Raw genomic sequence first — 10,099 nt, 5'->3', positions numbered from 1 at the left:
CTGTACATGCGCAGATTTACCTTTGCCCATCTCGAGAACAAGGAAGGAGATATATTCTCTATCTCATGTTTTGGACAGATCTGGCATCACCAGTGAACTCTATACATACTGGAATGAGTGATCTATTGTTCTGGCTGTTGCCGAGAGAGAGGTGCGTTTGGGTGAATCCTTGTCTCCTTCTAGTACTACCTGATTGGATAGTCGCATATAAATGACGAGAAGAAGGGCGTCATTTATATGCGATTATCCAATCAGGTAGTACTAGAAGGAGACAAGGATTCACCCAACGCACCTCTCTCTCGGCTACAGCCAGAACTATAGATCACTCATTCCAGTATGTATAGAGTTCACTGGGCATCACTATTCCCCTTCCAGGTATATATGTTCTAAGGGCGCGCGTTAACCGCGCCGACGGCCGCGCGCGGCACGATTCGACGTCAGTCCGGGCGCGAAATGGTGGGCTTGTTTTCTGTTCCTGCACTGGTGAACTAGTGCAGTAAGCTAGAATGAGAAAAAATATACTTGTCTTACTCCAATTTATTGCACTAGTTCACCAGTGCAGGAACAGAAAACAAGCCCAATCTTACGCGATATCGGCACTTACCGGCGATCTCCTTGCGCAGCTCCTCCTTCGAGATTTCGGTCATCTTTGACATTATATAGGCAAAGTCGGCCATGGTAGTAGCGAAGAAATTTTGTAGTTCTTGTAATGGCCACTAGCGTTGCAGTCTATGTATTCTATCTCTGTCTTCTGTCCTGTTTTACCATTAAATCTGACTTACAATTAGTGTTTCGATTTTCTGCCATTTATCCTATGGCGGCACTCGTGATGTTGATTACGTGTTAGACCAGGCAAAGTGGAGGCAACGAGCAGTCCATAGTTATATAGTCAAAGGTCTACACTGTCTACAGTCGTGATGCGCGCCGAGCCGGCGCCCGGGCACGGTCGAGGTTGATTGAGGCATTTGAGACATCCAGGTCCCGCCGAGAAGTCACGGAGCACGGAGAGTAACGAGAGTCCGGCCGGTCGGAGCGCGCTATCGCGGCGCCGCGTGGCGCGACAGGAGTCGACAACTGCCTTGACGATCGGCGACGAATGGACGCGGCGGCGGCGCGCCGCGACACACCGACACCGACCCCGTTAACGGTACCAGCGCCTTGGGACGTGCCCCCCGTCGAGGAGCGAGCGCCCAGTAGGCGCGATGGCGAAGCCCCTGACCGGGGTGCTGCCGTTCGTGCGAGGCGTGGACTTCAGCAGCAACGACTTCGGCGTGAGTAGCCGCACGCCGCCGGGCCGCGGGGACTTTCCGCGCCGAGAGGTTAACCTCGTGCCGCGCGAGGGAGACCCCGTCGAAACGCGCGCCCGGTCCCCCCCGGCTCCCGTTTATTCGAGCCCGCGTACATTTGTCTCGCTCTCAACTCCGTTATCTCGATAGCTTGAACAAGCGTGCGCGATGCACCTTCGCTCGAGTACGAGGGAGGATAACTGGATGACATGTCACTTTCCATTCGCAACACCTCGCGAGAGAGCCGTGCTCCGGTTTTCGCTGTCCGAGTGGTGTCGAAAGTGCGCACGCGACTACGTGAATACGAGCACTGGCGGCGAATATTGGAGCGCGGCCCTAGGTTTAGGATTGATCGTGTGAGCAGCAGCTGGACTGTGGTTAAAGACCGCCTCTCGGTATTTCTAGGATGGCAAATTTCCTGAGTCCGTGCGTCTCATGACTGGGATACAATGGCTGAAGTTGGACAAGACGAATTTGATGGAGATCCCCGAGGAGATGGGCAAATTGTTGAAACTGGTAAGGCGATACTCGAGAGATTGCGCGCAACAACATTTATTTGCACGCTAAAGTATTTCATACAATTACTATCATTGTTGGCACAAATTTCGTGTACTGAGATTCCCTAACGTCTCGGCGACTATTGTCGCTGGAGCGTTAGAGAATCCCAGTACTGAAAAAAGTTTTGTCGCACGGCTAGAATCGCCCATTAACGCATTCGACTGTCCGTCAGGAACATCTGTCGCTCGTCAAGAACAAGCTGGAACGTTTGTACGGAGAATTGACAGAACTGGGTTGTCTGAGGACCCTGAACATAAGACATAATAATATCAAGTCCAGCGGTATCCCGGCAGAGCTGTTTCACCTGGAGGAGCTGACAACCCTAGATTTAAGTCACAACAATTTGAAGGAGGTACCTGAAGGCCTAGAAAGAGCACGTTCCTTGCTCAATCTTAATTTAAGCCATAATCAGTACGTATCAACCGTAATTATTTCCGTGGGAAAGTCATCTGGAAAGCGCTGCGACTCTCGTCTTTGTCCTTTCAGTATCGAAACCATACCAAATACGCTGTTCATCCACTTGACGGACTTGCTGTTCTTGGATCTTAGTCACAACAAGCTAGAAACAGTGCCTCCGCAGACACGACGTTTGGCCAATCTACAGACTTTAAATCTGAATCATAATCCGTTAGGTCACTTTCAATTAAGGTGGGAAGCCGTTTCGCACGGGGAAATAATTTCTTCTACGAGAGGGTTCTCTTTATTTCTCTCCAATTGTTTCAGACAATTGCCGTCGTTAATGAATTTGACAACGTTACAAATGCGGGACACACAACGAACATTGAATAATATACCTTCTAGTCTAGAAACGCTGACCAATTTGCAAGAGCTCGATTTGTCGCAGAATAATCTACCCCGAGTGCCTGACGCGCTTTATTCCTTGTCGAATTTGCGCCGCTTAAATCTGAGCGACAATCAAATAATGGAATTGTCAACAGCGATCGGTGAGTGCATTGAACTTTTTACAGTTAGCCACATAGTTCTGTGCGAACTGACGGGAGGACGTATCTTCCAGAATTGTGGACGAGATTGGAGACTCTGAACGTGTCGCGGAACAAATTAAGTGCAATACCAGCCGCCTTGTGCAAGATTTCCACATTAAGAAGATTGTATTTGAACGATAACGAATTAGATTTTGAGGGCATACCTTCTGGAATAGGGAAATTATCGTCCCTGCAGGTTTTCTCTGCCGCTAATAATCATTTAGAAATGATACCGGAGGGATTATGTAGGTGAGGAGCTGTTATTTTTCCACTTATATTGTCTTATTGTAGGGAGAGTAACAATTTTTTTCCTTTCTAAAGATAATGTTATAAAGAAAATATATATATATTTTTTAGATGTGGTGCATTAAAGCAATTAATATTAACGTCAAATCGATTGATTACCGTGCCGGACGCCATCCATCTTCTCACCGATCTGGAACAGCTGGATCTGCGGGACAATCCGAATTTAGTGATGCCACCAAAACCAACAGAAGTGCAAAGGGGATCGGGCATCGAGTTTTACAATATCGACTTCTCGTTGCAACATCAGTTGCGTCTCGCCGGTGCGAACGTACCAGCTCCAGTTCAAGCCGCTAGTGCGTATTACGACCGTCGAATTGTGCAATAAAATGTAAAGATGCGATACCTTTGTATATAAAAGCATGTTTTTATGATTGCAGACAGCAAAGATCCAATCGCGCGTAAAATGAGATTGAGAAGAAGGAGAGATCAAGAGGAGGCTGATCAAGATCAGGCCAAAATTCTCAAGGTACGTCATCGACTCACTTAGTCGTACAAAACACATGCAGTGCTTGTATGCAGAGAAACTTGGGCAAATGTTACGGCTAATTTTCGAGCAATAATTTTAAGTATTTTGATAAACGACAACATTCTTGTTTTATTGCTCGAAAATCGAACGGAAGACTGTTTTTACCTTCAATAAAACGAAAGGCGAAGAAGCTTAAGTATTTGTTAATCATTTGTATCATAAAATATATAACGATAGGCACGTTTAACTTGCTTCGGCTCCTTCGCCTTTCGTTTATGTATTGTTGATTTTTATCTTAGGAGCCTTATTTTCTCAATTTTTATCTCTATCTTATTTCAGAGTTTTATAATTACGATTGTTTTTCAGGGCATGAAGGACATAGCGAAAGAGAAGAACAAGGATAAGGAGTGCGAGGAATCGAAAGCAGAATCCCTGAAGTGAGTAGAAGCTTCCTAACTGTATTACATTTGTTTTCCAGCGTGGATATTAATATTACACAATTAACAATTTTTCAGGCCCAAACGATGGGACGAAGCTTTAGAGAAGCCGCCGCTGGATTATTCCGAGTTCTTCGACGAGGACGCGGGTCAAATACCAGGTTTGTCGGTCTGGGAGATAGAGAACTTTCTGCCGAACGAGATCGAGGAGGTGGCGCACGGCAAGTTTTACGAGGGCGATTGTTACATCATCCTGAAAACCGGGATAGACGAAGGTGGCTCGTTGACCTGGGCGATCTACTTCTGGATCGGAGAAAAGGCGACAGTACGTATTACTTTCGAAGCAAGGACGGTAGAAAAGGTCCAAGATTGAACACCGTACAATTATTCCATACAGATTATCGCACATGTGAGCCGCTTGTACGATTAATTTAATCGCAATTTGTTGTTGCAGTTAGATAAAAGAGCGTGCGCGGCGATTCACGCCGTAAATCTGAGGAATTACTTGGGCGCACAATGTCGGACAATCAGGGAGGAGCAGGGGGACGAGTCGGATGAATTTCTGATGCTGTTCGATTCGGGTATCACCTACATCGAGGGCGGTCGCACGTCGTCCGGTTTCTACACAGTGGAAGATACAGTGAGCGCTTATTTCTTTCTTATTAAATTGTCGTAATTAATTTTTCCAAGGAAAAGTTTAAGTCACGTCGAGATCACGATCTTTTTCAGCCGGCGATCACTCGTTTGTACAGAGTGCACGCGGCAGGGGCTTCTATACATTTGGAGCCAGTTCCAGTCTGTGTCGAGTCTCTGGATCCGAATTACGTGTTTGTACTCGACACGGGGAATAAGATATTCATGTGGTACGGAAAGAAAGCGAAGAGTACGTTAAAGTCGAAGGCGCGACTGATGGCGGAGAAAATTAATAAGAACGAACGGAAAAATAAATCCGAGATTCTAACGGAAGTCATGGATGCCGAGTCTGAAGATTTCCTGTTGCATTTAGGGGTGGAGGAGCACGAGCAGAAAAATCTGCAAATTATTGTAAGCTTTTGTTTCAGTAACAGCAGTAAAAACTATACTATTTAAGAGCAAAAGTTCGAAACTTTATTTCATGCATTTTACTTTTGATATATTCAATAATTATTTTTTCATTGTTATAATCATCTCACTTGTGTTTACGATAGGAGCACGTGGATCCAAATTTTGTACCTCTTGTACCCAGATTGTATCAAGTTCAACTCGGAATGGGCTATCTGGAACTACCGCAGATCGAGGTTCCTCATGGAAAATTAACGAATACCTTGTTAAACAATCGCAATGTGTATATATTAGACTGCTATTTAGATGTATACGTTTGGTAAGTGTAAAAAGTGTGCTTAAGGTACTCTTTTCAATCTATACATTGCCTAAATTGTTGCGTACGATTGTAGGTTTGGCAAAAAATCGACGAGATTAGTACGCGCCGCTGCCGTAAAGTTGTCTCAAGAATTATTCAACATGATAGAGAGGCCAGAATACGCGATGGTAACCAGATTGCAAGAGGGTACTGAGTCACAGGTAATAAATATGCCTCTTTGACCCAATTTATAAAAACTTTTAAGTCAATTTATACAAGCCATTTGTACATTCCATTAAAAAATATTTGCCTCGCTCATTGTATAGATTTTCAAATCGAAGTTCACTGGATGGGACGAAGTAATCGCAGTGGACTTCACTAGAACGGCTGAATCGGTCGCTAAAACTGGAGCGGATCTCACTAAATGGGCTAAGCAACAGGAGACAAAAGTACGTTGAAATGCATTTCATAACAACTGCATTTTTACTCTATTATTTTTATTTAAAATAAATTTTATTTACTTTCGGTCACTTTCAGGCGGATCTGGCCGCTTTATTTATGCCGCGGCAACCACTGATGTCGGCTGGAGAGGCGCATCAACTCATGACAGAGTGGAACGACGATTTGGAGGGAATGGAAGCATTGGTGTTGGAGGGAAAGAAATTTGTACGCCTACCGGAGGAGGAGTTAGGGCATTTTTACAGCGCGGATTGTTACGTTTTCTTATGCCGGTACTGGATGGTATGTAAAATATGTTCCGGCGAATAGCAAAGATGTCCAACTCACGATAAATTGCTATTTTGCTTTTGGTTAAACCAGCTATCAGACATAACGGAGAACGAAGACGGTGAGGAGCAGTATGAAGACGATTATCAGTGTACGGTGTACTTTTGGCAAGGCAGAGACGCGGGGAACATGGGATGGCTGACGTTTACGTTTAGGTAAAGGTCATAGATATATTAACGTGTAATATATCTATGTGTAATGCAGTAATGCGATGCGGTAGAGTCTGATTCGCAATGGTCAGGTGATTCTTTTCCGTTTCAGTCTGCAAAAGAAATTCAAATCGTTGTTCGGGGAAAACCTGGAGGTGGTGAGGACGCATCAACAGCAAGAAAATCTGAAGTTCATGAGTTACTTCAAACGAAAGTTCATCATTCACCAAGGCAAGCGTAAGCAGCCGAAGGCCGCGGGTAGCAACAAAGTGGAGTTTTATCATCTACGAAGTAACGGCAGTGCCTTATGTACTCGGCTCATTCAAATACCGGCGGATTCGACGTTATTGAATTCTGCTTTCTGGTGAGACACATTACGTTAAGTACGTACATACGGTTATATACCGTCTATAATACACATCTTTTTTCACTTGTAGTTATCTTTTAAATGTGCCATTCAACAATTCTGATGAAGGAACCGGTATCGTGTACGCATGGATTGGCTCGAAGGCTGATCCCGAAGAGGCTCGTCTAATTGGAGAAATAGCAGAGGAAATGTTCAACAACGTGAGTTGTAAATCTTTCGTGCTCGAATCCCAAAGAGCTCAACTTCGATTTTACTCAATTTCATATAAATTGCAAATGTAAATGTCTGTTGAACAACGAAGTGTTCTTTTTCTCTTCAAAGAAATAGAACATCTTGTATCTTATAGAGAAATGTTTTTGTCTTTCGTCGATAATAAATATAAAATAATTGGATACAGCCATGGATAAGCCTGCAAGTATTAAACGAAGGCGAGGAACCTGACAACTTCTTTTGGGTGGCGCTTGGAGGGAAGAAACCGTACGACACTGATGCGGAGTTTATGAATTACACAAGACTATTCAGATGTTCCAATGAGAAGGGATACTTCACAATCAGCGAGAAGTGCACCGATTTTTGCCAAGTACATTTTCCACATAGAAAAATACCTTGATTAATAACAGTCTTCTGGTATATACTACCGGGACTACTTCCAGATAATTTTTTTTACAATAAATGGATAACACGTTATTTTCTGCAGGATGACCTGGCAGATGATGATATAATGATCCTCGATAACGGAGAACAAGTATTTCTCTGGCTGGGTACTCGCTGTTCAGAAGTTGAAATCAAACTGGCCTACAAGTCAGCTCAGGTCAGTTATTCAGGATCGACTATCAGTCAATTTTAATGAAGAATAGCAAGTACGACAAAGTAAATTGATTCCAAGTGGTTGGGACAATGTGGTTAACACCATCTTTTCCCTTCAGGTATACATTCAACACTTGCGCGTGAAGCAACCCGAGAAACCCCGTAAGTTATTTTTAACTGCCAAAGGTAAGGAGTCCAAAAGATTCACGAAATGCTTTCACGGCTGGGGTTCGCACAAGAGGCCGCCGCAGTAAAATCGAGTCAGTACTCACTACGCTTAACGTTAGTTTTATCCGCAGGCAGGGTATAATGCAAGCGCAACATTCTTACGTAGATACGTCGCGATCCTCGCTTTTACTTGCGCTTCGACCGAACGGAAGTCAATCTACCCACAATTGTATATCGTCGATGCGAACGATCGCTCTAGGTCAGGAAACGCAATAATTGTTCACTAAACAACGAATCTAACTAGTAGAGTTTATACTTCCGCGTTTGCTTCTTTGCTTCCAACTGGATAATTTTTCACCGACTGCTTTCTTGATTATTACGCGTTAGTCTGCTTGGTATACGTAATTTTAAAAATTCAGGTTTTTATTTATTGGCACGGGCACTCTTTCGACTCAGTCTCATTTCTCAACTCTAAACGGATGCAAGTACAAAGAGTTTAGCCCGATCTACAATGTGCTTTTCTAGAAACATTCTATTTTGTAGCCAATAAATAGGTTTAAAAAATTTGTGCGAGTTGATAACTTATATGTATATTATACATTGTACAATTGTACATTGTCGAGGCATTTTTTAAGCGTATTAATTTTCTTACGCAAACCAATGTTTCTAAGCGCAAAGAGCACATTGTAGATTAGGTCCCTCGTATTTCCATCTTCGAGTCCAACAAGATTCTCTGTGATGCCATTCTCTGCTATTTTACACTGTAAAAGAGATTCGTTTACCTTAATCGTTATAATCTATACTTTGTGTATCCAACGAGATTTATTTATTTATTTATTCACATATATTTCCGTATTTATGAACTTTCGTACAGACTAGACTATTGACTCCGCTCTTTTTATTTCTCCCACGTTTACGTTTCAGACAATGTGATAGACACTTTTAAAAATCGTTCGATGAATTGTGATAGATATTTATCGTCGAATTGTAACGTTGAAAAAAAAAGCAGTATTTTCTTTTTTCTTTGTAGAGAAATATCGATTCTTCTGTAAGAAGATATATCAGCTGTTTGTATAGTCCTGAAAAGGGTTTAAATAGAATCTTTCTACGAGTTTTTCTAGATTTGCGCTGTGCTTCTAGCAAATACTGTCGAAACTGTCAATTTTTGCGCAGATTATCGGAAATCGCATTTGGAAATTTGTGAATGTTAATCGAAGACTGAAAAGAGATACGTGTAGTTACAATCGCATGTACACATCGTACTATTAACACCGCCCAGATTGTACAGATGCCATAATGAGCGTTTTTGTATTACTTACACTGTATTTAACACAATTTATTTATACATATAATATATATATATAGATTTATAAATACATAGATTTTGTAAAGTTCTACTTAACTTTCAACAATTGTATAAATAAATATTTCTATGACAATTTACATAATCTCAGGTATTGAAGCGTAAGTAAGGTACCTAAGTAGTGTAAGCGAAGAGAGACTCCTCTTCCTCCGTTACGTGAATCCATGCAATTACTGGTCTCGGCGTCACTGCGACATTAAACTCAAATCTGAAAACAATCCAGACGACACTCGGAGACCCGGGCAATATATTCAAGTCGACGACAACGTTCGAAACTACAAGCGTCAGCAGTTACAAGAATTAGAATCGACAATTGATCAAAATATACTGCGCGTTAGTAATTGATGCAATTAATAGAGCATTTCGAAGTAGTCTCTTATTTTTTCAGCACACGAGTATCGCATCTTCGTCGTATATGAATATTTTATAATGCATATTTTTCCACATATTTAAAAGCCGAGGCAGCCGAATAACGTCGTCCTCGCGCATACAAGTTTTGTTGCAAATTGTCCCTAGGGAATGTATGAAAATTTACCGTCAATTAGTGGCAAGAGCACGTCTAATCGGCTGAGTACTCTCAATAATCACAACGAGACGAAAACAGTGGTCGTTAGTCATCGTCGTCGTCATCGTCGTCGTCGGAGGGCACGAAGAGATCATTCTCCTCCAGGAAGTTGGCGATGTTCTTGCTGATCGTCGCGCCGACCAGCAGGCCGAATATCACGCTACTGACGACGCCCAGGAAGCTGAACGGCGTCCTCTTCGGCTCGGGCAGGATCGCCCCGGACGGCGTGGTGATCGTCGACCGGAGAAACGGCTTGGACGTCACGCTCGTCTCCCTGAGAACGGTCACTCCGCGGAACAACGGCGTCACTTTGCGCAACAACATCCTCCTCGTGGTTGTTCCCGGTGTGACGATGAGTCGCGCGGTGGCCCTTTCCCCGGGATTCGTGAGCCGGCAGTGTCGGGTGAGTCTTAACGCATTTCCGACGAAACGCTGTCGCCGCGGTATAAGAAAGAACAGTGGGCTGTGACGATCGCTCAGCGGCCGAGCAGCGGCACCTTTGAATCCATGGCCGCGTTC

General features: G+C 43.5%; 2 protein-coding genes across 3 annotated transcripts; one reads left to right on the top strand and one right to left on the bottom strand.

Moving 5' to 3' along the window:
* Positions 1–621: 621 nt before the first annotated feature.
* Positions 622–8,223, top strand: LOC105559751 (protein flightless-1). 2 transcript variants are annotated; one of them, XM_012008292.1, is made up of 22 exons: positions 622–1,271; positions 1,692–1,802; positions 2,017–2,255; positions 2,331–2,492; positions 2,646–2,788; positions 2,860–3,076; positions 3,185–3,426; positions 3,511–3,599; positions 3,966–4,036; positions 4,115–4,361; positions 4,491–4,676; positions 4,766–5,080; positions 5,224–5,396; positions 5,470–5,596; positions 5,702–5,824; positions 5,913–6,116; positions 6,195–6,316; positions 6,423–6,674; positions 6,748–6,877; positions 7,075–7,257; positions 7,375–7,488; positions 7,604–8,223. In XM_012008292.1, exons 1-22 carry the CDS (start codon positions 1,203–1,205, stop codon positions 7,736–7,738), a joined length of 3,654 nt encoding a protein of 1,217 aa, XP_011863682.1. In that variant the 5' UTR covers positions 622–1,202; the 3' UTR covers positions 7,739–8,223. The 2 variants fall into 2 exon arrangements, with proteins under 2 accessions (XP_011863682.1, XP_011863681.1); XM_012008291.1 differs by having other exon boundaries at positions 623–1,271; positions 2,568–2,788.
* Positions 8,224–8,455: 232 nt separating this feature from the next.
* On the bottom strand, positions 8,456–10,093 carry LOC105559750 (protein EMRE homolog, mitochondrial). Its single transcript, XM_012008290.1, has 2 exons — positions 9,551–10,093; positions 8,456–9,223 (listed from the first exon to the last, which is right to left on the bottom strand). Exon 1 carries the CDS (start codon positions 9,902–9,904, stop codon positions 9,626–9,628), a length of 279 nt encoding a protein of 92 aa, XP_011863680.1. The 5' UTR covers positions 9,905–10,093; the 3' UTR covers positions 8,456–9,223; positions 9,551–9,625.
* Between the last annotated feature and the right edge of the window lie 6 nt (positions 10,094–10,099).

The sequence above is a fragment of the Vollenhovia emeryi genome, unplaced genomic scaffold (assembly GCF_000949405.1).
Source record: "Vollenhovia emeryi isolate VEMERY1.0 unplaced genomic scaffold, V.emery_V1.0 DF939255.1, whole genome shotgun sequence".
NCBI lineage: Eukaryota > Metazoa > Arthropoda > Insecta > Hymenoptera > Formicidae > Vollenhovia > Vollenhovia emeryi.
The sequence above is the reverse complement of the archived record's forward strand: the minus strand, read 5'-3'. Positions and strand labels throughout refer to the sequence as shown.